Here is a 26,809-nt window from a genome sequence, read left to right on the forward strand (position 1 = left end):
CTTCGCTGCGTGCTGTAGCCAGCGAGTCTTCAACTGATCCACAGAGCTATACGAGAGACATACTTCTAGTTTCGGGATTTTCAGCGAAAAAATCGGGTGCTGGCGAGAGGAAAGAACACTAGAAAAATAGAGATCCCTCAAATCATTTGAACCTACTCACCGTCGGTCGAAAGGCTTTCAATAGCATCGTATACTTCCCACAAAGCAGCACATCTTCCTCGTACCCCTTGAGGAAACCCGGAACCGCTTGCCGTTGGATGAGGAAAGCCTTGTCGAAAAAGTGCTTCGTCTTTGGGCGATAGTGATTTACGAAGTAGATAAAAAGCTCCCCGCTGGGATCTCGGAGTTGACCGCCGAAAAGCCACTGCTGAAAGAGCAGGAAATAAGCGTAGCAGCAGTGTTTCAAAATATGCAGCAGGAAGCAGGAAACATCGATGCTGGTGATGTGAATTATCTCCTTGTACAAATAGTCCAGAAATACCGAACCAATGGGGAAATCTTTAACACTTTCGTCTGAAAATGAATAACTGATGAGTAGTGCAATTATAATCAACCACCTCAAAACTCACGATCGGGATGAATACCGCAAAACTTGGCCAATGCCAAAAGCTGTTTCCTCGAAGGTTCTATTTGTCGCTGCAACTGTAGCAATGAGCAACCTTCATAGCTGTTTACAACTATTCGAAAGCAACTAAGAATTTTTTCGACGCTATCGCAAAATGCTTTAAAAACGAAACCCTCGAGAAGCATTGCATGATTGTAAGGGTTTTTCTTAGTCATCTTTTGCAGCCGTCTAAAACAGGTTCCCAATTGTACAAACTGATCCACGAGTTGTTTCATAGTGATGGGTGAAACTGTGCCCACCGTAAAATTAGCAACCATTAGAAACCGATTGCTATCATCATATTGGAAACATCTTGAACTGATTCCTGTCAGTAGTGATTTAACATCTCTCAAAAAGTCTCCATTTCTCACCACTCTGATTTCTGACTGCTTTTTCAAAGAACCGACTTCCAGTGCATTCAGATGCAGTGCTGCGTTGCATTCCGACGCAAATGATTGTTCCACAGGAACGTATCGATTACCAAGATTTTCCCAATTGAAATTGAAGATTTGTTCTCGGGGACTTTCCACGACGCTCACCGGTTCAACCATATCTCCCGGTATAATCTCAAAACTAGTTAACAGTTGTTCATCCTCATCCACAACTCCCTTCATCATATTGTATCGGAAGGGTCCTTGATAACTAACTAATTCAGCCATCGGATCACTTATATAAGTACTCTCGATTTGCGGAACAAGCTTTCCCTTCTTAGCACCATTTGTGATCTTCTGCAAATCAGTAACATCCTCCCAGAAAACCTGATCCGACTTTTTCAAACAGTATGGATTTGTAGTTCGCTCCTTGTAATAAGCATTCAACTTTGCAGCATCAGCCTGAAAGTCTCCATGCTGGAAGATAGGATACGGACCCAAATGCGTCGACGGCATCCAGTCCCCCGTCAGGGATTCCTGACAGCAAAACAAAAACGGTAACGCAAATCAAACAAATAGCTAGTTTCCATCTTACCCTCTCACCGAGCTCCCTCCCATCCGGAACGGAATCCCGCAGTAGCAGCAGAAACTGCAAAATTTGCTTATCCTTCCCCTCGAACACTGCCTCCGATCCACCCTGGCGACCGAGATCCAGCTGATCCAATAACTTATCGAACCTCTCGCAGCGCCGCTTCTGGAACTGGTACGTAGCTCGCAGTTGCATCTCAAACAGATGGCAATGCAACATTTCGATCGGTTCCTCCATTATCATCTGCCGCGCCAAGCGGATGCTTTCGTTATCCCGTTCGTTCGCTGGGGCGGTGGCGGAACGCTTCCCCAGCAAAATCCCAAATGCTAACGATTTGCATTTTTTCGTGATGACATCCGATGGCTTGCGGGCAGATTCACGGCCAATCGCGTGCATTAGGCTGCCAATTAGTTCGTAAACACTTTCCGAACCCATTTTCAGGTAAGTTTCAATATCGATTTTTCACCAAACTGCAAACTGTTTTTATTTACATCCCGAATGCGTTCAAGTTCGAGGCCGTTTTGCTGTTGATGATGGAAGAAAATGGAAAAAAAGAAATAAACGAAAAATGACAGTTGAAAATTGAAGTCGAAAAAGAGAAATTCACGGAGATACAAAAACGATAAGTTTATCAACCTCAGGGCTGCGGTTTTCTATTTTAAAATAATTTCGATCGTAAATTGGCCAAAAGGCGTAAGCCGCAGCACCAGTTCTACCAAAGACAACTAATAAAGCCGTAAATCGCACGAAGAAAGCTTTATAAAAATTTTGGCTCATTTCACAATTTTAGAAAGAGTAACTCCGGTCCTTTTAGATTTGACCGCTCTCACCACTTGATAGCACTTCAATTTGTTGTTTCTGGTTGAGAATGTACTCGAAAGAGATTATCATCAACGCAGGCCGGGAGCTAAACTAAAAATTGATCGGTGTTAAGTCAGACCGGACTTAGTAACAAAATATTGATTTCGAGAAAAACGAGTTTAAAGTGTGAATCGCAGCATCCTTTACATTATGATTGGAAATTAATTTTTGCCATAGTTCTTGTTTATTGTTACATATTTCAAATCTGGCAAGAGTCGAAGGTAGCTGACGAAATTCTTTATCCAATGCTATAGTTATCTCATTTTTTATGTTTTGCGACTTAGTCCGGTCTGACTTAACACCGATCAATTGGGTCATTAAATGAGAAAAAAAAATCTTTTTTTATTACATACATCGATAAATTCTCGTGATCACAACAATATTTTTTTCCAACTCAGGAAATTCACGTTTAAATTTAAAATAAAGAAATATGTTGACAGTCTTGATTTGACACTACCGGAAGCATTTGACATATCGAATTTCACAACAAATGATGCCCTGTCAGAAAAAATGAATACATGTTTTCCCGATTTTCCCGCAAGGCTATTTAAATTTGGCATGAACTCCATTCAATATATATATAGTTTTTTTTTCATTTTGGGTGTTGTCTTGATAGGCCAGATGTAATAAGATGATAAGTTTTCCTATGTATGGTTGTCTATATTGACATAAGATTTATTTTAAAAACAAAAAAATCGTTTTTGCGTACTACAACGAATTTTTTTTAAATAATGTTATTTTATCCTTTTACCTAAAATTTATCGAATTGAACGGAAAACTATATATATATATATATATATATATATATATATATATATATATATATATATATATATATATATATATATATATATATATATATATATATATATATATATATATATATATATATATATATATATATATATATATATATATATATATATATATATATATATATATATATATATATATATATATATATATATATATATATATATATATATATATATATATATATATATATATATATATATATATATATATATATATATATATATATATAGCTTAATGACTCAATTATTGTTGACACCACAGAGAACAGACATCCATTACCGAACAAATATATTAATAAAACGTGTGTAAACATTTGATTTAATATGCGATAAAACACTAGCGCTGCCAAACCAACTTATCCCAACTATCCGTCAAATCTATTCCGGAACCGGTTCGAAACCCTGAATGAATTCAGTAAGGAATCTTGCTCAAAGAAAACAATCGATTTCGACTCAATCGGTTGATGCATTTGAGCTGGAATTAATACTGAATCCACTCAGAAGTCCAAACCGGTTCCGGAATGCACAGTGATGCAAAGCAGGTCAAAATTAAAAAAATTGAAATTCAATTTTTATCATCTAAAATATTTTTATTATGGTCCAAAATAGTTGTTTTGATAACCTGATAATTGTGGTGTTTGAAGATCTCTGAACATTTTTTGGATTTTGAGATCTGCTTGGAAATGAGGTATTTTCAGTTTTCGAGCTCATTTAACACTTCCAACTGGTAATTGAGTTTAGAACATATTCATCGCAAGTTAATTCCCAATATCTTTAAAATTCATGCATGCTACCTCAATATGCAACGAAAATGAACTTTGGATAAAATAATACTTGAAAATTTGGAAATGTTAGCATTTTATGATAAAGAATGCCGTCTTAACATACAACCTTGAATATTGAACATAACTTTTACTAAGGAAGAAAAAATCGGATAAGCACGCCATTAGTTGCATATTATAGGAAATTTCATCATCTTTCAGAATATTATAGTGGTGTATTGCGCCGTTTTGCGCCAAGCTTGATAGGTAACTATTTTTCGTCAAAGGTTTGATGAAATAACAAGAGAAGCAAGAATTTATTACAATTACGTGTGTTCCTATCGTATTAATTTTGCATTAACCAAGCTGGCGCTGCAATTAGTTGCTTCGACACATTCTAGGGTACAATATCCGACTGCGTCCACAAATTCATTATGCGTTTTACTGTTTAGTATGTTAAAAAAATCATACTATAATTATGTTTAGAAATGTTTTCCAACGCTTAACAGAAGATGAAACGCATCTATAATTATTTTTGAAACTTTTTAATATTGTCGCGCTTATTATTAATTCTCATCTAGTGACGGTGGAAACGCGCATCCAGAGATCGCGGGAGACTGCGAAGAGAATGAAGCGTCAATATTTGTTTTTGATTTCTTTACCCGGATAGAATTTTACAATAGCATTTACCCTACAAACAATCATAAAACAATAAATATTATAGTTATTATTGTTTCGACATTGTTCGATGCCAAGTTCTCACAGTAGATTTAGAATAAAATTCCATGTAACAATAAACTTTACTGTTCAGCAAAAAACTGATACAGTGCATTCACATTAAATTTTACTGTTTTCGAGAAAAAAATGTATGGAGAAAAATTGATTTTTTTAATGTTAAGATACATAACCACCCCCCTTTTTCACTGTAAAAGTCTATTTTACATTAAAATTTACTGTAAAAACGTTAAAGTTTATTATTTTTGTATTGTAGCATAACACTAAAACTTACTGTAAATTATTGTAAAATTACTGTACTGTCACAGTGAAAATCATGGTTTTGTTACTGTATATTTCTATTCGGGTAGGTTTTGTTTACATAAATTATTTGTTTATTCTACTAACGAATAAATAAGAGATTATATTTATGAATTTGTTGCTCTGCTTAGTACCTAAAATCAATTTTTAATTATCAGAAGCATCTTCTACTAGAGTGAATATTGTAAACTTTGAGAAGGTATGGTAGACATCCTGCGACAAGTTCGGCATCAGCATGCTTCAACGAATACTGTTTATCACTGTCTGTATGATTATTATTACCTTGGAGTTCGAAAAGACATCCTTTCTAAAATCTATGCCAAACACCGGACGACGATTTCAAATTGGATTAGAAAATATGAGGAACATTCGTTTTTCAGCCGCAAGGAAAGGGCAATAGTTTATCTACGTATGAACCTGTATAAAAGTTGCCCAATCATTTACTTGGATGAAGCTAAATCTGAATATGAGCGAAAATTTTACCAAACCATCAGCACTTCGTCTATAAGCAGGATCTTACATGCTGAAGGTCTGCCCTGGAAAGTGCTAGAACGGCGAGCAATTCAATTGCGAATGATGGACATTTACAGATTTGTGTCAGACATGGCTATTGTGTCATGAGATATTCATTGTCTAGTATTTCTAGACGAAGTGTCATTTGACAACCGCGGAATGCTCCGCAATAAAGGTTATGCACCTGTTGGAGAGAAGCTGATATACAGAGGTGAATTCGTTCGTAGACCGCAATGTTCATTGCTAAGTTTCTTAGGATATGATGGAGTGCTGGAAACATATTCGACAGAAGGAACGTTCACCAGGGAAAAGTTTTTTTGCTGTGTTCGCGCATTTGCAACCGCTGGACTAGTGCAGCGAAATCCTGGAAAATACTCCGTCTGGATCCTAGATGGAGCACGTATCCATTGCCACAAATCGATAGTCGAATATCTCCGATCATTGGGAATCTTGGTGGTATTCTTACCTGCGTATGCCCCGTTTTATAATCCTATCGAATTCCTATTTGGATTTTTGAAAAAATATTTGAAACGTGTTTACATTGAAAACAATCGAGATAACAGCAACAAGATAACCTGGAGGACAATTTGATCCAAGCTGGGGTCTTGGTCAGGATATGAAACAATTTGGATTCAAGGTATGAGTAATGATCACAAAATTAATAATAAAACTATGGTGTATTTCTATATTCATTTATTTCTGATACACTTCAATTCAATGTATTTCATCAGTTATTAAATAAAAACAAACTTAGTCAGTTCGGCTCAATTTAGAAGCTCATTGCATATTCCGCTCAAAACTGTATCCGCAGCTAAAACTCTTCGTGATCCACATCCAAGCAGTCGGTGACACTACGAGCTAATTCAACTGAGAATTTAGTTTCTCTCACTGCTACAGTGCTCTTCATAGCTCGCAGCATCTCGTCATACTCCTTCTGCTTTGTCTCCAGCATCGAAATCCGTTCCCCCATTATTTTAGCCACGCTAGCAAGTTGTTGGTGGTCATTTTTCAGCTCTCGAAGAATGTTACGATATGCACCGTTTACTGTGTCAGCTACCTGTAGATCAAGCCTTGCCTTTTTCAAAAGTGTATCACTATGGACGGGGACACTGCTAAAGAGATTTATAAGGTGCTCTGGTGGTGCTTGATTTTTCAAATCGTCGCGTTGATCAAAAGGCTTGCTCGAAATCCAACTCGCCCAGCATCCCCAATTTACATCGTCTCCAGAAAGGTATCTTCCATGCGTGTTTTTGAGCTCCTCTTTAAGTTGATTGATTGATGCAATAGATTCGGCTCCTGATCGGTCTTTCTCAAGAGGGCGGATGAGCTGATTTTCGACTTGATGCCATCGTTCCAGTGTTGTTATGCTTTCAGAGTATTTATACACGATAACTGATATTTCTCGTGATAACCAATTTTACTCGATTTGTCTTGGAAAACCAAGAATCTGTGACACTCTCCAAAACAAGGCATTCTGTCCTCCCACGAAACTTCAGATCGTGAATCGGTTGATTCAGTGAAACGAACAGCACGATGGGTAAACTTGGAGCAACAGTCCCAAATCTTCGAAACAATTTCACCCACTGAATCTCCATCAACGTTGATAGCTCCACACTTCTCGTAGGCTTTCTGGTTTTTGAATTTCTTCAGAAAAATGTCTGCACGGAACTTATACTGTTTACCGTTGATGTTTGCGGAAACATCCTGCATATCAGCGAGGAAATTGCGGTTTCGTTTCACCTACAAAATAAACAGTTTTGTAAACTTTGATCAACAACACAAAGCTCTCACTTACCCTTTTTGGCGATTGAGCAGGTCTGGATGTTGATGATTCACGATCAAAATCCAACGGATGACAAATTTCATCGAGAAATTCAACATTATAGTTCGCATAATTTATTAACCCATCATTGTCCTCTGCGAGGTATTCTTCCAAACCATCTTCTGGGATTCTCGACGTATCCATTCTGGCCAATAAAACTTCTGGAACGAACGAAAACTTTGTGAATTGAATGTAAACTACACTGGAAATCACGGGCTCAAAAAAAAAAAGATTTTCGCTTTGACAGCAAGTGGAGTCACTCAACAATGATACAGTATGATGAAGCGGATAACTCAGTGAATCAGAGTCAATCTGTAATCTGTTCACCCAAGTATTTTATACTGTGTTAGTAAAGTGACTTCAAAACAATTTTGCGCAATTATTCGCTATCTGATATATGTCATCCAATTTGCTCGTATCTTGAGCCATTATGATAGGATGCATAATATTTCGAGGCTGTGGAGATAATGTATGCGCATTTGAAAGTTACCCTTCGTTCGTTGACAGATTGAAAGCAACAACATTTGAAAGAGTGTTCAAATAGAAGCTTACCGCTAAAGCGTAAAACATACACAGAGAAAAAAATTGGTAAATTTAAGAGTGTTCCGCTCGTAGCAAAAACAACCAACGCCAACTATTAGGTTGAAAGTAAAACTTTTAAATTAAGAATAATAATCAAAATAAAAGTTTTCCTTTTAAGCTAATGAAGAATACTAGTCAAAATAAAAGTTTTATTTTCAAACTAAGAGTATGCGTTGGTTGTTTTTTGCTAAGAGTGAAAAACTTTTATTTTTACCAACTCTTTTTATAAATTTTCACTATTGAAAGAAAGCTGTTTTTTATGATTGGTGTGAGTTCTCATTTTTAAGGATGATTTTGAGTAATAATGGTAAGAAATGATAACACCTGATGGGTTTTATTTAATATAATCATTTGTTTACTTGATTATATGAAAATTTCTTTAAAAGAAAAGATGTATTACAAGACGTATATAATATATCTAACACATTCGAAAAAATGGAAGTCGTTAAACGATATATTTATAAACGGATAGAAAGCACAAACAATAGTTGCAAAGATCAGGAAAATGCCTGAAATTTATTGGTTTTGAATAATGGACTGGACTCCGCACTTTTAAAGTGCGAGTGATCTCAAAACTGCGAGCTGTCAAAAAATATGTATTTCAAGTGATAGAGATGGTACTTTCATAGACAGACCAGTCGAACTAACCGGTCTATGAGAAGAATTTAATGGAAGAATGGTGAGTGCGCAGTGCGGTTAGAATCCAGTTTTTAGTGCCACAAGCAATATACCGTCCAAGCACATTGTAACACTAAACCTAACCTTTTCTATATTGATAGGAAATTTCTTATTTGTGTGTTGGGACCACCGTAATAAATCCAAAACTATTTTGAATGATATCGTATATGCCGAAATGGAATCCAGAGTACTAAAATAACCTAGTTTGGTGATTTCGGCAGATTTAGATATTTTGGCCAACTTTTGTTCTGAATGGCATCACTGTGGAATGGTTTGACTGGGTAGAGGTATCTGAGTTCGACTGTCAATTCAGTCGAACGCAGAAAACGTTAAGGATTTTTACGCAAGTTGAATGATGAAGATGGACGTCTGTTCTCTGTGTTGACACCTACGCTGTTTGTTGTGCCACTGACCTGTGCAAGCATGGGAAAAATGCATTCGAAATTCATTCCACTGCATCATCTTCTGATACATGTCATGCTACCAATTTGGGTCATTAAATGAGAAAAAAAGTCGTTTTTTATTAATTACATCGATAAAGCTGATTTTCGTGATTGCAACAATGTTTTTTTCCAACTCAGGAAACGTGAAAATAATATTAAAATTCAAAATAAAGAAATATGTTGACAGTCTGGATTTGACACTATCACGAATTTTGAATCGAATTTCACGACAAATGATGCCCTGTCAGAAAAAATTAGAGCATGTTTTCTCGGTTTTCCCGGAGGGTTATTTTTATTTGACATAAACACCATCCATTGCACATAGTTTTTTTTTCATTTTGGGTGTTGTCCTGATAGGCCAGTTGTAAACAACCGCAGTTTTCTTATGTATGGTTGCCAAGTTTACATAAGATTTATTTTAAAAAACAAAAAAATCGTTTTTACGTATTACAACGAATTTTTTTTTGAAATAATGTTATATTATGTATATTGGACCTAAAATTTATCGAATGGAACGGAAAACTATATATAGCTTAATGACCCAATTTATAATTTGAGACCTGTAATTTCTTTATTTTTTTGCTTAGGAAAGAAGGTTTTATGGCTACACAAAAGTGTTCATTGGTACAGTTTCCTCTACGCTAGTTTAAGAAATTCCCTCAAATTAACATAGTGGTTAATAAAGGTAAACTAACTGCCATTATGGGCCGTCCCTAAAGATCACTTACCAAAATGAAGCTAAATCACTTCATGAAATCTTTGAAATTGTTGAAAGGCTGCGTCCGACTATTTAACATGTCATTAAAAGGTTCGATGTGGCGAAACGCAGAGCAGATATTTCGAAAAACTTGAACTGTAAAAAATTTACGATGAGGAATAAATTATTTTTAATTGGAAAATTTGGCGAAAATCGAGAAATTAATGCTATATACACGGTAAATAAACTGAATCATAGCATTTAAGTAGAAATCTACTCTGGTACGGTTATTTACTAGAATGGTACCATTTAAAATAAAAATCAGATTTTCAAGTCAACAAAACTTGCGCTAGAAATAATTTTTTTTAGTGGAGCTATCTCAATTTAAGCAATAATATATTTGAAATATTTTAAATAAGAAAACAGTGAAATAAAGATAAAATTAATTGATTCATTTTTTTAATAGCTTGGCCTGAAAAATTGTAGTAGCCATAAAATGGTAAATAGTTTCAGTAAAAGGAATAGCTTGAGTCAAAACTCACACTGATTTGTTCTCGTAAGTCCAGCCGGAAACCGGAATTTTAGCTGGTTCTAGTTAGTATGTAATAGTGTCAAAATCAAGAGCAAGGTCTAATTACTAAACATGCTTCTGGCAAAATGATTAGAAGGATATTTTTCAGAATATTTGACAGAATTTCATTAAAAATATCAGTATGAATAACTTAGTTGACTGAAGTCAAGCAAATCCCGAATAGAAATGCACAACAGTATTACAGCATATTTTATTGTTACATTACAACTAAAAACAATGTTATTCTGGAAAATTTACAATGGAAATATAATCACATTTGTTGTTTCTACATCCAATTTCATTGTAAACTTGATTTTTACACGGAAAAAGGGGGGGTCGTTGAGGGATGTAACAATGAAAAAATGATCTTTCCCCATACAGTCTGAAATTAAAAACACCGATTTACATTGTTTTTCCGTTGTAGATTTTGGAGGCATGAAGGACATGAACATTGATGTTACAAGAAAAGTTATTAACAAATAAAACTGTTGTAAATTCAACATTTCTACAATCAAATTCGATATTACTTTCTGTTCGGGATGTTACGGGCCAAATTTGTTCAAATAAATTATCTAAAAAACCCAACTGAAAATGAACACCCCTGCCAACCGGCTTTTTTGACAGCAAAACGAAAAATTTGCCGATCAGCTGTTCACACCTGCTTCCGACCGAAACCCCTCGGCACACAAATGTCAACGACCCGGTCGCTAGCCCCCATCGTCGTGAAACGCCCGTGTTGTGTCAAATGTTGAAAATTTGGATAAAGTGCAAAGGGAAAGTGAAAAATATTTTCAACTAGTTGAAAAAGCTAATTCTACCTGCAGAAAGTGTACATTTTTGATCCAAACTATCCGCAAAAGGAAGCCCGCGTGCTTCTGCACCCGCGCCGCGAAAAATCCGCCCATTTCGGGATGGGAATCGACGGGAAAAGGACGATTTTCGGTTGGCCTTAAAAGTGAAGTGTCCATCCATACAGCACAAACTCGATCAGCCATTGAGCAAAAAAATAAGCATCCAACCGTTCGCAAAGAAGTAGAAGAAAGTAACAACAAAAACAGCAACCACATCGAACAACAAGCTACTCCGCTGGTAAGCGAAGAAGGGAGACGATTGTCCTGCATTGCATCGGCGCTCGCTTGACTAGTGCGGATCGTTCTTTGTTTTGGCAGGGCGGAGCCGTCTCTGTTTGCCCACCATGAGTTTTGGTACGCCAGGAAATACGGAACTGCATTTCCGAGCGCTGCCCTATTTGGACAAGAAATGGATAAAGGCAGACGTGAGCTCAGCACTACGATCTTGTGAAGACCTTTCCAATTTATGGAACCACCTGGTGCAAGATGAGGAACTTGTCACGTGCAAACTGCAGATGTCGGTCAATGCCTGCGGAGATGTTGCCTACGTTCGACCCGACGGGAAGTATTATTGTGGTGTACAGTCGCTAAATTGTTCCTGCTGTAAGGGAGTTTGCAGTGTAACTTCCAGCTGTTCGTGCACAGCCTGCCAGCAATTGGAGACGGACGAGGGCCCAACGAAAAAAGGATCCTGTGGTGCACCACAGAACCAAAATCAAAGCGAATCTGCTGGATGCTGTTCCGGGACGATCTTGGATTCTTGGTTGTGGAGCCCTATTCCGAGTAATTTGATTTATGGCCAATTGCTGAAATTTGTTGGTTATGATTTTTCTTTGTCCTTTTTTTTAGGTTTGGACGAAAAGCGCACCTGCACGAAGAGATTGATCGCCGAACAAAGAGAAATTTGTTTGCAGGCGGCGGCCAACTGTTTGTCCTCAGCCCGTACTAAGTTGCTGCTCTACGTGTATCGGAGGTATTTTATTGCATTGCAACGATGCAAACCGGAGGAGAAGACATCCGGAGTGGACGATTGTCGGTTCGGCGTTAGCCAGGAGATGGTGGCGAGCGAGCATGACGCGGCAAAGTTGAGTGTAAGTGTTTGCGCTGGTTTTGTTACGTGCCGTTTTTCCATTGCATCGTGAGAATGTGAAAGAAAAAAATGTGCGCGGTGAAAATGAAACGCTGCTGGCGCGGTGAAGTGTGTCTGTCTATATCGGTGGTGGCTAGGGTATAGAAAGGCCAATGGCCTTGGTGTCGCTAATGAAATGCATGTGCTTCAGATTATCTCGAGGGCTTGGTTGGTCCTTCAGTTGAATGGTTGTAGGTAATTTTGTTGCGGAAGTCTTAGGATATTATAGGTTTTAATTGGGGTTTTGATCTTCGCGAGATGTAATGTAAGCGGAACGACAAATTTGTCTCAGCTATAAGCTAAGAAGTGTTTTGCTTTTGTTTCGGGAGTTCAATTTTACTAGTGATAGTGGCTATATAGAAATCAATTATTTTACATTTTTCACCACACATTCAACCCGCCTGTCCAAGTTGGTTCAATTTGTTAGTTTGAACTGAAGCTATTTGGACTGCTGTAGTGGAAATGCATGTCTGAATAGACAATATTTTATACTTGAAGCAATGTCATTTAATGCAATGCCATTTTAGATATCCCCAACACTACCACTAAATTTAGAACTACCACTGAAAACTAGGGACAGCACGTGATTTGGTTTTCCAATACCTGGTCGAATACTACACGACTAACGTCAAACTGTTATTGTCGGTGACTGGTGAAAAGAGCGAGGGAAATACCAGGAGACACCGAAGAAGCAGTGAAGGACAGCGAAACAACCGACAAATGGAAAGTGGGTGGCGAACCGTAGAAGATACAAAAGGATGAAAAGAAGAATGAGGACCTTCGATGGCGCTAGGAGAGGTATAAGGGAGATGCTCTAGTCGTCAAAGCATACAACGGCGTGACGTACGCTGCGATTCTCAAAATGGTGAAAATGGTCCCCAAGCAGATGGAGCACACTCATGATGAGATGCAGTACGAGCTGAAGAAGGATCCATTAATCAAGAGCTCGACCTATCGGGAACTCGTGAGACGCGTTGGAAGAAGAAGCGAACGTCAGAGTTAGTTTAGGAAGTAGTGGTCGATGAAGTGAAGACCGTGATGATAGAACAATGCAACCTGGAAAAAGAGCAGATGTCAATCAGATTGAGTCGCACACAGACAGCTGCGATACGCTTATCGCCAACTGCATCCAACCAGCTTATGTCGACCGGCAAGGTCAAAGGCGGATGGTCGGTGTGCTCGTTACGACTAAACAAACGTGGAAGTGTTTCAGGTGCCTAGATTTCGGCCATCAGACAAGGTCCAGACAGATCTGATCTGTGTCAACAATATTGGAAGAAGGCACACATTACTTCAGAGTGCACAAAGTATCCGAAGTGCTAGCTAGACCACATGACGGGAGGCTTCTTATGCCCAGAGTCCAAAAAGGCGAAGGCAGGCCAATGATGATGGGGATAACCCAGCTTAATCTCAATCATTGCAACATTGTGACGAACGCCGGTTGTCATAGTAGGAGATTTTAACGCTTAGCCATAAAGTGGAGTAGCAGGCTGATCGACGTTAGAGGTTACATCATGTTGAAAGCCTTGGCGACGCTGGTTGTAAGACTGTACTACGAAGATTGCGCTCGCTCATTCCATTAAAACTGTTGGGAATCCAACATCGACGTAACATTATATAGTTTGTCGCTGATGGATAACATGAATGCGCAGTACACACATAGTGACCACCAAGCGATTCACTACACTATTATTCGGCGGCATTGTATTGTAACGCGAAAGACCGTTTTGTGGAAGCACTTCGTGCTGGCAGCCACACTGAATACCGATGAGCTATCGGAAACAGTAACGAGGGCATGTGACATAATAATGCCGAGGTAAATAAACCCGAGAAACGTCCAGCATGTTCGTGGAGCAAAAGGATCATCATTCACTGGGCTGCATGCCCAAAAGCCAGAAGAGTGCAAGATCTAAGGCAGTCAGAGAAGAGTGAAAGGTGATAGTTCGGGCGGCTAGGGCCGCTTTTAAACACGAGATAGTGCTTAGTAAGTCCATCTACTACAAGGAGATGTGCAGAGAAGTAGACCCTAGCCCCTGGGCCAACGCTTACCGCGTTGTGACGGCCAAGATCAATGCTCCCATGACGCCAGCTGAAATTTTAGCTGACAAATAGAAAATCAACGTGCAGGCACTTTTCCCGAAGCAAAACCCAAGCATATGGACTCCTACAGCGTACGTTGATGCAGACGGTGGAAAGGCTGGCGGCAATCTAATCTCCAATGATGAGCTCCTCATAGTAGCGAAAGAGCTCAATGCGAAAAAGCTCCCGGTCCGGACGGTATCCCCAACGTGGCACTGAATACAGCAATCCCAGACAGATGGAAAATCCAGAAGCGAATATTGCTGCCAAAATCAGGAAAGCCACCAAGAGATCCAACATCGTATCAGTCTGTATGCCTGCTGGATACTCTTGGTAAACTTCTGGAAAGGTTATCCTCAACAGACTGACGAACTGCCCTGAAAGTGAAAACGGAGTATCACAGTCATCGCGAGCGCGGAAAGCCAAAGCATTGAAGCCAAAGAGAAGGGGTAATTGCTACTACGCCGTGGTAACGATAGACGTGAACAACGCTTTCAACAGTGCTAGCTGGGTGGTTATAGCCGCTGTTGAAAGCGTTGTTCACGTCTATCTGCACAAAATGTGGGTCCCGGACTATTTGTGCAAGGTTCTGAGAAGTTACTTTCAGAACCGAGTACTGGTTTACGAGACGAAATCGATTAGGGTCAAGAGTAAGTAACTACGGGCTCCATACAACGCTCTGGCTCTTGAATATGATGTATAACGGACTGCAATGTCCAGCGAGTCGAGATTCCGCTTAATTGCTGTTTGTGTCGCCAGTGCGTACAGAACGATATCGTCGGGAGTGGTATGCGTAATTACCTGGATGATTCCTATCTGCATTACGCTAGCTGAAGACGTGGAATGCTACCAGCGAAGGAATAGACAAATTGCAAGGAGACTGGTCAGAGCGGATTCGTTGGCTAAGTGGCAGCAAGAGTGGGACAGCGCGGAGAAAGGAAGGTGGTCCCACCGACTCATCTCAAACGTGTCTGCTTGAGTGTATAGGAAACATGGAAAGGTAAACTCCCATTTGCCGCAGTTTTTGTCCGGGAACGAATGCTTCCGAAAGTACCTGCATCAGATTGGACATTCTTCGTCACCACTTTGCCCGGAGTGTGTGAACGTGCAAGGGACACCTGAACATGTGGTCTTTGAATGCCCTAGGTTCGAAGAGATTCGATGGGGACAGAAAGTTGACGATCTTATCGAAGAAATATGCCACGAGGAGCATATTTGGGATGCTGTCAACAGAATAGTAACAAGTATACTCTCCGAACTGCAGAGAAAGTGGCGAAGGGACCAACAAAGTAGCACCGTCTGCTGCAAAGCCACCGTGAAACCACAAATCTCATTTCGGGAGAAATCGCGCCACTGGGGAACTCTCCGCCGGTGTAGACTAGAAGCCCCGGGGACTAGTTGAGTAGTATGGGACGTAGCACCGCTTTCGGGTCGAAGCGCTAATGAACCGGCCGGCAGGCTTTACCGGAACCGTCGGTCCGACCTCGGCACCCTACCAAGTAGCTTGCGAGCAGGCTAAATCTCCAACGGGGGGTTAGAGCGAGTAGATTGCGTCGAATAGTTAGCAGTGGATCGTTAGGGCGTCAGTGAACCGTAAGCTACGCTCCACTCGGAATAGCTGGACAGACCTCAACACCTACTGGCTAACCCGTTGAGTAGGCTAGATCCACCGCCGTGGACTAAATCGAGTATATCGGGATGAAGCGGGGAGCTAATTGACTCACGGAAACGAACAGCGGGAAAAATCTACCGCCAGGGAAGATTCATCGCCGTGGACTATGCGACTATATCGTGTCAAAAAATGAGAGTTAACTGGCTCACGAAACAAACAGCGGTACCGAGAGAAATTCCGCCTCCGAGAAACTCTCAATCAGAGCAGGGTAGTTCACCGCCGGATAGTATCCGAGTAGATCTCGATAAAGCTGGGAGCTAAATGGCTCAAGGAAGTGGGTAACGGTGTCGGGAGAAATTCCTCCGTCGAGGAACTCTCAGTCGGAGTATGGTAAGTTCACCGCCAGGAACTATTCAAGTAGATCGTCATAATGCCGGTAGCTGAATGACTCACGGAAACAGGAGCTAAGTGTCTCATGGAATCAGCATCTAAACAGCTCACTGGGACGAGAGCTAAACTGCGACGTAATAGATGAGGACAAGAAGTAAGAGAAGAGTCGAGTTAAAGCTCGAAGGTCGAGGAGTAATACCTCAATACACTACAGGCCAGGTGTTTGAAGCTTTTTAAATCTTACTATAAAACAAAACCTTCAGTATCCTGATATCCAGTGCACACATTTTTAAAAAACAACAGCAACTGAAATTTTGTATCAGATTCAGCGAATAACCCAAAACTAACAGCTCTTTGCGGAAACCAACTCAGAAAAGTTATGCAATGTAACTTCCAGTGCTCGTCCTTCATTTCCACATACCGGTAGAGACAGAAAGAAGGTGCGAATAGCTGGGCTTTACTGCCTAACTGCCTAAAACAAGGAAACCCCCCTTGAAGTTGTTCTTCCTTCAAATCGAGCCGCAAGTGTGAGACTCGCCATCACACTTCATTGCATAAAGATGTGGCACCAGTTCCAGAGCGTGACGTCCAACCCAAAGGTAGTTATTAATGTGCCCAAGCCGCAACCATCGTCTGTCGAAGAACCGAAAGCACCCAGTACGATAAACCACCAAGTGTATATCCTGCTCCAGCTATTTCGCCACCAGTGCGGAAACCGTACTGCTGCCTATCGCAGTGGTAGATGCCTGTGTACGCACCGCCCACGTTCAACCGACCGCAAACACTCCCTTGTGATGACAACGTACAAGACATCGAGTAAACATCACACCGGTTGCTGACAGTCGGCGGGACTTAAAATATAGACTCTAATGCAACGTTATTTTGTAAATAAAAAACATAAATTGAGTTCATAGATTGCGATAAAAGAAGATAGATTTTGAAGGGATTGTGGGAAGAGTTTTTTTGCAAGCTGATAGAAATAAACAGTGCAACGGAAGAAATAGTGGATTTGATTAATATTGCGGGAACAGTGAGCGATGGAGTTCGAGAAGGCGCAAATGGAGAAGAAACTTGCGGAAGAAGAGGACCACCAGAAGAACCTCGACGAGATGCGGATGGAAATGGAAGACAAGCTGCTGCAGTCGAAGCTGAAGCGGAGCAAGGATACTGGTAGCAGTAGAATATCGAAAGTCGATGCTCTTGCTGATATTCGAGAAGCGTACCGTAAGCATTCAACACCGAAAGTGGATGACAAACATGCAAGAAAGCTAGATGGAGGTCCGCTGCCGCTACCGGAAAGTTTCCTAATCGGTCGAGACAAAAATGAAACGCAAGGTCCGAAAAATGTCTCGACGTAGAAGCGGAGGGATCCAGAGACGAAGAAGCCATCATCAGGAACTCACGAAGTCCCAGTTGTCCTCGTGCCAGTTCCTTTCCAAAAAATTGCCTACCTTTTCAGGCAAGCTGGAGAAATGGCCGATGTTCATAAGCAATTATGAAAGATCGACGTAAGCGTGCGGGTTTTCTAATCTCGAAAACTTAGCACGGCTTCAAGAATGCCTGAGAGGAGAAGCATTGGAAGCTGTCAGAAGCCGACTTCTGTTACCTAAAGCGGTTCCAAAGATCATCGAAACTTTACGGATGTTGTTTGGATGCTCTGAGAAACTTCTCAACATGCTGCTAAAAAAGGTTCGAAATGCAGCACCATCGAAAGCAGACCGTCTATCGAGCTTCATTAGCTTCGGGATGGTAGTACAACAATTAATTGATCATCTCGAAGCTGCAAGTCTCACCGCTCATTTAGTGAACCCGATGCTGATACAAGAGCTGACAGAGAAGCTGCCAGCAGGAACTCAGCTGGAGTGGGTGCGATATCGAAGGAAGAGTAAAATCATAACGTTGCGTACTCTATCAAACTTCCTGTCAAACATCGCGAAGGATGCAAGCGAGGTAGCGTCGTACGGAGAAGCAACCCGGTTCATCGAGCACGGTTTGCGCAAAGAAAATCGAAGGATTTTTGTACGCTCATAGCGTAGCACAGAATAGAAGTCCACCGGCGATGAACCGTGCCGGATTTGTGGTAGAATCGACCACAGAATAAGAAACTGAAGCGTTTCGTCGATGGCGTCTAGCCGACCGCTAGGATGCGGTCCGAAGGTGGCAGTTTTGCCAGGTTTGCCTGAACAAACACGGAAACGCCCGATGCAAACTAAACCTTCGTTGCAATGTCCACTCGTGTAAAGAGCGGCACCACCCGTTACTCCATTCAGTGGTATCCGTAATCGGTTCGAACTGCAACATGCACGCCGTCCAACCGAGACCTTCCTTCATCTTCCACATGATGCCTGTGTACGCTGTATAATAGAAATTGCACAGTGGACAAGATTGCAATTTTTGGATGAAGGATCATCGTACACGCTTGTGGAGAAATCGCTAGTGAACCTTCTGGGAGTTCAGGGTGTGACGCAACCGCTTCGCGTAACATGGACAGCCGGAGTTTCACGACTCGAGAAGGACTCTCAAAGAGTAGACCTTTGCATCTCGGCACGAGGATCAAGGCAACGTTTTCCACTGAAAGGTGCACACATGGTGGAGAGTCTAAAGCTTCCACAACACACGCTAAATGTTTCGGAGCTTGTAAAGGAGTACATACTCTCATCTCCGTGGCCTACTAGTTGCCAAATTTCAACAAGCAGCTCCTTGAATTCTGATCGGGCTCAAGGATATACACTTGTATGCACCGATCTAATCACGAATAGGTCGACTAGAAGAACCGATAACGGTTACGTCGAAGCTGGGCTGGACTGTGTCGTGGCAAATCAACAGTTTCATGACATTCTGCAGAACCACTATACGATGGAGGAGTCAGGGACCTCCGTTGCCTTGCTTCCTGAATCGGAAGAAGACAGGAGAGCAAACGAGATCTTGAAGAGTCCGACGGTGAGGATAGGTGATCGTTTTGAAACGGGTCTGCTGTGGAAGGAGGATGACCCAAGCTTTCCCGACAGCTTCCCTATGGCGATGAAACGGTGACAGTGTTTGGAGAAGCGCCTGAGTAGGAACCCCGAACTGTACGACAAAGTTCGTGGTATGATTGCTGAGTATTTAGGGAAGGGATACGCACATAAAACTACGTCGGCGGAATTGCACGCGTTCGACAGTAGTAAGGTTTGGTACGTGCCTTTGAACATCGTCTGGTTTGGGACGTCAGAGCAGAAGTAAAAGGAGTATCATTGAACTCGAAACTGCTGAAGGGTCCGGATATGTTGACCGCACTACCGGTGGTGGTTTGTAGATTCCGTGAGCGAGTCATCGGATTTGGTGCAGATTTAAAGGAAATGTACCAGTAATGAGTAACTTTTTGGGTCCCATTTAGCTCCCAGAACAACTCTGCAAATTTTTAGCTCGATCGGTGAAACTATATTTTTGCGCCCACGGTTTAAAGTTTACATTTCGTATGGGAAAATTTTCTTTTGCAAATTAATTCTTCCACGAGTCGCCCGTTATCTCCCAAAACAAAAACAGATGTCTGATTTTTATAGGAAATTTATCAAGGAAACAAAGTCTAGAAGACTGCAAAACGATCTGATGCTTGTGGAAAAAGTTATTAAGCAAAAACCGATTGATGCCCTGAAGATTGATGAAAATTTCAGTTTTCATAGCATCACTGCTTCTGACGGTCTAATTATATACAAAATTTTTAACTTTCTCTTATTATGTAAAAAGAAGCCTCAATTTATCCCTCAAAACCTTGCGAAAAGACCAAATAGTATAGATAAACGATTTAGATACGTTAAGAGAAGATTAAAAAAAAAATTGCGTATAATTGGACAACCAACAGCAGTGATGCTAGAAAAAATGAATATTTTATCAATCGTCAGAGCATCAATCGGTTTCTGCTTAATAACTTTTTTCTCAAGCATCAGATCGTTTCGTGGTTTTCGAGACTTTGTTTCTTTGTAAAATTTCCTATACAAACCACATAACGATTTATTTTTAGGAAGTAATGGGCGACTCCTGGAGGAATTATTTTGTAAAAGTTGACTTTCCCATACAAAATCCCATGTAAACTTTAAACAGTGGACGCAAAAATATAGTTTCACCGATCGAGCTGAGAATTTGTACAGTTGTTCTAGGACCCAAATGGGACCAAAAAAGTTGCTCGGAGCTGGAATCTATTTTTTGTCCCACCCTACTGCACAATACGTGAAAAACGTGAACGTGAAGGAGTTCGCAAGGCAGTTTCCGGAGGCAGCGGAAAAAAATCGTAAAAAACCACTACGTCGACGACCACTTCGACAGCGCAGATATAGTCGATGAAGCAGTAGGGCGAGCGAAAGAAGTTCGATTCGTTCATTCCAAAGGCGGATTCGAACTGCGAAACTGGGTGTCGAGCTCCGAAGAGTTTCTTCAGGCCATGGGGAAACAGCAAATAGACCAGTGCGTACGTTTCAGTGAGGACAAGGAAACGGGTCTTGAGCGAGTACTATGCATTGTCAACGGAACGGACTCCTCCCTGCACGATTTGTGAATCCCACGTAAAGAGTTGTATGTTGCTTCGAGAACTCGTTTTGAGTGCGACAGTTCAATTGTTCTAGCCTGGATCAAAAACCCGTAATGAACTTCAGTTATTTGTCCAAAATACCATTGTCTTTATCCAAGAAGAAACCGATGGTTTCAAATGGAAGTACATCAACGCCGAAAACAATCCCGCTGATATCGTTTCTCGTGGCCAGCTGTCCGAGATCCTGAACAGAAACAACCTTTGGTGGCACGGCTGTAATTCCCCGTCTACGCACTCTATCAGATTGAACCGCATTCGGCCATTCCATATGCAGATTTGCCAGAAATCAAAACAGTCTTAGCCACCACCTCTTTCTCGATCCAGTAGCTTTCGCAAACTGCAAAGTGTCATCAGATACGCTCTGCGGCTTGTTGACAACTGCCGTAAGAGACTAGTCGATCGTGATACTCGTCCATGAGCTGCACAAATCGAAGGAAGCTATATTCACAGTCATTCAGATCATCCACCTGGGGAATGGACTTTAGCGAATTATACAAAAAAAAACCTGCAGAACCTGCAAACCTATCAATGCAAGCCGACTGCTCGAACAGGAAGCCGACATCCGATCATACCACCGGACAAGGACCCTCTAGTGCGGAGTATGATCCGTGAAATGCACACGTCGAGCTACTTCACATCAATCAAAATGGACTGCTGAACGCCATGAGGCACTGTAAAAAATACGCTGAAGTTCGGTAAAAGCGTTCTGACGATCCTAGTTGGGTCTATTGAATGGTAATCGCAATAGAAAATTATTGCTTAGAGCTCGAATGCAGGTTTGAAGGTAGAAACGTTCGAGGATTATAGAGCAATCTATCCTGGCACAAAGTAACTCCAAGAAGAACAAGGATAGAGAGCAGTCCCTCCGGATACCCAGAATGTCGAGCTGTATTATTTGACAACGGTTTTCGTAGCTCGGCAGCTGAAACCTGTTTCACCAAAGAAGATACCGGAGTGCGAAGCGTATAAACCGGCGTTGGACAGTTTCGATTCTGTCAACGCCGTTCTGATAGCAGGGGTCTCAAACAACAGAACACTATTCTAGGGTTGAGTGAATCAATGCGCAATAGAGGGAGTTTAGGCAGTAAACATCCCTAAACTGAATCGGATGGTATTTACTCGGATTTAAAACCATTCTGTTTGGATCACACCACGCACTAAAGCTTTCTAGTATACTTCGAAAAGCTCGGCAGTGGTTTTCCCCCGTATTCTTCGAAAAATTTGCGAAAAAAGAAAGGCTGTCATTAAAATAGAGGAGGAATATTACTGGGCCGAGATGGCTTCCTTGCAGAATGACAATCCTTAATGCTGATTTGGAGCTTCCTTCCACCGAGGTAGCAACGAATCCTGCCCAGGAGTTGTCCATGAATACCGAGTTTGTTCAGCTTCACTATTGCGAATGTCATGGTTGATTTTGTCATATTACCGGTGTCGACTTCGTCGGCCCCTTCTGGGTCAAACAAAGATCGCGACAACCCACCTCCGTAAAGGCATATGTGTATGTCTACATGGCTACTAAGGTCCATTTGAAAGCAGGTCCGTCCTCAGCACAGACGTTCTTCTAGCAGCCCGGAAAAGGTTCCTCAGCCACAGAGGATGCATTCAAGAATTGCATTCCAACAACGCCACGACCTTTTTGGGAAGGAATGAGATGCACGAACTTTACATCTAGTTTCATGCATTCAGCATTCATCAGCAAGCAATTCAACGCATCGAACGGTTTTGTCCCACACGAGAAATCGAGTGGTATTTTATTCCGCCGGACGCCTCCGGGTTTGGAAGACTTTGTGAAGAGGTGGACAGGTGGTGTTCGCCAAAACACATCTCAAACGTATCGTAGGGTACGTCAAGCTCAATTTCGAGGCAATTTTCAGCTGTTCTCGCCAAAATTGAAGCAGTGCTTTTCTCTGTGTCCAACGATTTCTGACCAGTTGGTGACGAACCATCATTGGAAAACCTGAATTCCAATCGTTTGGACCGCTGGCAGTGTCTGCAGCTTATGCATGAGCACTTTTGGCGTGCCTGGAGCCGAGATAACCTTAAGGACATTATACATGCGAGCCATGCTGGCTCCTACGCTGCACACACCCCTCTCTCCTGCCTAACCATGTATCTGACATGAGCAAATATAAAAATACGTTTTTCAATACACTAACCTTACCGGTGGCACTACCAACGGAAGAGCAGCTAGGCGCAGTTGCCCTTGAAGATGGCTGGAGAGATATCCGATCCGCCATAGGTAGCACCGCAGCCACTGCACTAGGTACGGTGGGCCCGGACCGAAGAAGCGACTGGTACGACGGCGAATGCGAGCAGTTAGTCGTAGAGAAGAATGCAGCATGGGCGATAATGCTGCAACACCGCACGAGGGCGAACGAGGCGCGATATAAACAGGCACGGAACAGGCAGAACTCGGTTTTCCGGACCAAAAAGCGCCAGCAGGAAGACCGAGATCGCGAAGCGATGGAGCATCTGTACCGCGCTAAAGACACACGGAAATTCTACGAGAAGTTGAACCGCTCGCGCAGGGGCCACGTAGCACAGGCCGACATGTGCAGAGATACAAACGGGAATCTTCTCACGGACCAGTGTGAGGTGATCCAGAGGTGGCGGCAGCACTACGAAGAACACCTGAACGGCGATGCAGCAGACGACGAGGATGGCACGGTAACGCATCTGGGAGCACGCGCGGAAGACATTACACTACCGGCTCCGGATCTCCAAGAAATCCAGGAGGAGATTAGCCGGCTCAAAAATAATAAAGCCGCTGGGGTTGACCAAATACCAAGCGAGCTACTAAAACACGGTGGCGAGCCACTGGCTAAAGCGCTGCACTGGGTGATTACCAAGATTTGGGAGGAGGAGATTTTACCGGAGGAGTGGATGGAAGGTGTCGTGTGTCCTATCTACAAAAAAGGCGACAAGCTGGATTGCTGTAATTACCGAGCAATCACCCTGCTGAACGCCGCCTACAAGGTACTCTCCCAAATACTATGCCGTCGACTATCACCAATTGCAAGAGAGTTCGTGGGGCAGTACCAGGCGGGTTTCATGAGCGAACGATCTACCACGGACCAGGTGTTCGCTCTTCGTCAAGTACTGCAGAAATGCCGCGAGTACAATGTGCCCACACATCATTTGTTCATCGACTTCAAAGCCGCATACGACACTATCGATCGAGATCAGCTATGGCAGATTATGCACGAGTATGGTTTCCCGGACAAACTGACGCGATTAGTGAAGGCGACGATGGATCGGGTGATGTGCGTAGTACGTGTCTCAGGGACGCTCTCGAGTCCCTTCGAATCACGCAGAGGGTTACGGCAAGGTGATGGTCTCTCGTGTCTGTTATTCAACATCGCGCTGGAAGGTGTAATAAGAAGAGCAGGGATCGACACGAGTGGTACGATTTTCACAAAGTCCGTTCAGCTACTTGGCTTCGCCGATGACGTTGATATTATTGCACGAAACTTTGAGAAGATGGAGGAAGCCTACATCAGACTGAAAAGAGAAGCCAAGCGCGTCGGACTTGCCATCAACACGTCGAAGACAAAGTACATGATAGGAAGAGGTTCACGAGAAGAGAATGAGAACCGCCCGCTTCGAGTTTGCATCGGTGGCGACGAAATCGAGGTGGTTGAAGAGTTCGTGTACTTGGGCTCACTGGTGACTGCCGACAATGATACCAGCAGAGAGATTCGTAGACGCATCGTGGCAGGAAATCGTGCTTACTTTGGCCTCCGCAAGACACTTCGGTCGAACAGAATTCGCCGTCGCACGAAGTTGACCATCTACAAGACGCTGATTAGACCGGTAGTTCTCTACGGGCACGAGACCTGGACCATGCTCGTGGAGGACCAACGCGCACTTGGTGTCTTCGAAGGGAAAGTGCTGCGTACCATCTACGGTGGAGTGCAGATGGAAGACGGCACATGGAGACGGCGAATGAACCATGAGCTGCATCAGCTGTTGGGGGAGCCGCCCATCTGTCATACCGTGAAAATCGGACGACTACGGTGGGCCGGGCACGTAGCCAGAATGTCGGACAATAGCCCGGTGAAAACGGTTCTCAATTGCAATCCGACCGGTACAAGAAGACGTGGCGCGCAGCGAGCACGATGGATCGACCAGGTGGAAGACGATTTGCGGACCCTTCGCAGACTGCGTGGCTGGCGACGCGCGGCTATGGACCGAGTGGAATGGAGGAATCTTTTGTATACGGCACAGGCCACTTCGGCCTTAATCTGTTAATAAATAAATAAACCTTACCGGTGTACCACGAAATTGCTACTAGAGGAAGCTAAAACACTTTCCTATACAATCAAGCCGAGTTTTTGACGGAATTCCATCTGTAGCTCTTATTTTGTGCGAAAATATCACCCCTCTTCACTTGGGGTTTCTTTTCGAAACACTTATTTTTCTTCTTCCATTTTCAGAACACTTTTTCAAATGCACTTTAATCACACACCACTGAAAAAACACCCGCGAAACTTTAATCGTTTACTAACTAAACTTCAAATTTTCTGCCAATGTGCAGATGACCGCAGGAAAATGTCCGAAAACTCATTTGTGCGTTTGAATTTTCACTTCGAATTCCATTTTTTCTCAATGTAAACAAGCGCGTCGGTACCTAGCAACAAGCGTGCGTTCCTGGCTTCCACATATGTTCACCTTAACATGCTACGGTCTCGGAAAAAATGATGTTCGGAGTCGGCAATTCATGGTTTTCAGAGGTGCAGTTAACGGGACTCCCGGAACTATACGAGCCCATGATAATGTGCCTAGAGGAGTCTACCACGTTGACGTCTGTTGTAAATGCAAAAATCTTACACGACGTGAAATTATAGGTATGGTCCAAAAAGCTAAGACGGTGCGTTATATTATATAGTAAATGACGATATGTCCTGTAGCTGTAGGGACATTTTGCCACCGGGTGCCCTTTGAAGCAGAATTTCCCAAAGGAGCACGATAAGACGCTGTGCTACGTGTTCGCCATGGAAAACAATGTGCCACATGTCCCGGACTAGCGATGGATTTGAGAAGCCGCAGTGTGTGTGTGTCTCATCCAATTTTCACGGCAAATGATGGCTGTATGATGTTGGTAGCAAAAAGCGTGATTAATCTGATGCTAGATGAGCGTTCAAATGAAGTGGTGAATATGTTACAGATTCTAGATCTGATCACCAATATGCTTTCCATCGAATAGATCTGTCTAGATTGTAGTTGTCGACGCACCATTGCGAAGTACTATAACCCGAGCAAAGTCTGATAACAAATTGATAACTAAACTTGATGTGATGTAGTAGGGAATGATTGCTCAGGTTGTTATCATTTTGGTCGTTTTAACGGTTAATAGAACAAAATCGAAAGCAGAAAAATTGCACTATGACATCAAACAGAAAACTATTCATGCTATCAGTGAAAGCAAATTGAAAATTCATTGAGATGGTGAAATATTTCATTGATAACAAAATAAGTAATCAATTCGATGTTTGTCAAATAAATAGAAACAAACATTTTTTTCTAAAAACGTAAGCACATCAAAATGAGATCAAAATATGATGTCATATCTGGAAAAATTTAAACTGATATAAAAATAAGATTTCAATTTGATGCTTGATATCAAAATATGTTGTTTATTTGCTGTAATTTTGATGTTGGACTTTGCTCGGGAACGCAAGTCGGTGGTTCATACGGACTAAATAGGAGGGTTATCACATGAATCTGCCATTGACATTTGAAATTCCTTATTGGTCGATGTTTGCGGAAGCTGAAGACTCCAGTTGATGACATTGAATAGTACAAGGATGCCATTTCAGAGTGCGTCGTTTTCTTCAAGCGA

General features: G+C 42.0%; 2 protein-coding genes and 2 pseudogenes across 3 annotated transcripts in view; 2 read left to right on the forward strand and 2 right to left on the reverse strand.

The window, feature by feature from the left end:
- The window catches only part of LOC131686951 (probable E3 ubiquitin-protein ligase HERC2), a 48,383-nt gene extending 46,289 nt beyond the window's left edge, over positions 1-2,094 (reverse strand). The window contains exons 1-4 of the mRNA XM_058970983.1: positions 1,571-2,094; positions 570-1,512; positions 161-513; positions 6-99 (exon numbers count right to left, since the gene is read on the reverse strand). Coding sequence (XP_058826966.1) covers positions 6-99; positions 161-513; positions 570-1,512; positions 1,571-1,999 — 1,819 coding nt within the window. The 5' untranslated portion in view covers positions 2,000-2,094. The remainder of the gene's footprint in view (positions 1-5; positions 100-160; positions 514-569; positions 1,513-1,570) is intronic.
- Positions 2,095-5,237: 3,143 nt separating this feature from the next.
- Positions 5,238-6,192, forward strand: LOC131686952 (uncharacterized; annotated as a pseudogene).
- A 168-nt stretch (positions 6,193-6,360) lies between these two features.
- On the reverse strand, positions 6,361-7,515 carry LOC131686953 (uncharacterized; annotated as a pseudogene).
- A 3,587-nt stretch (positions 7,516-11,102) lies between these two features.
- LOC131692847 (probable E3 ubiquitin-protein ligase HERC2) overlaps positions 11,103-26,809 on the forward strand; it is a 57,758-nt gene continuing 42,051 nt past the window's right edge. For both annotated transcript variants that reach the window (XM_058980166.1, XM_058980167.1), the window contains exons 1-2: positions 11,103-11,976; positions 12,043-12,284. In XM_058980166.1, coding sequence (XP_058836149.1) covers positions 11,538-11,976; positions 12,043-12,284 — 681 coding nt within the window. In that variant the 5' untranslated portion in view covers positions 11,103-11,537. The remainder of the gene's footprint in view (positions 11,977-12,042; positions 12,285-26,809) is intronic.

This window comes from Topomyia yanbarensis, chromosome 3 (genome assembly GCF_030247195.1).
Source record: "Topomyia yanbarensis strain Yona2022 chromosome 3, ASM3024719v1, whole genome shotgun sequence".
Lineage (NCBI taxonomy): Eukaryota > Metazoa > Arthropoda > Insecta > Diptera > Culicidae > Topomyia > Topomyia yanbarensis.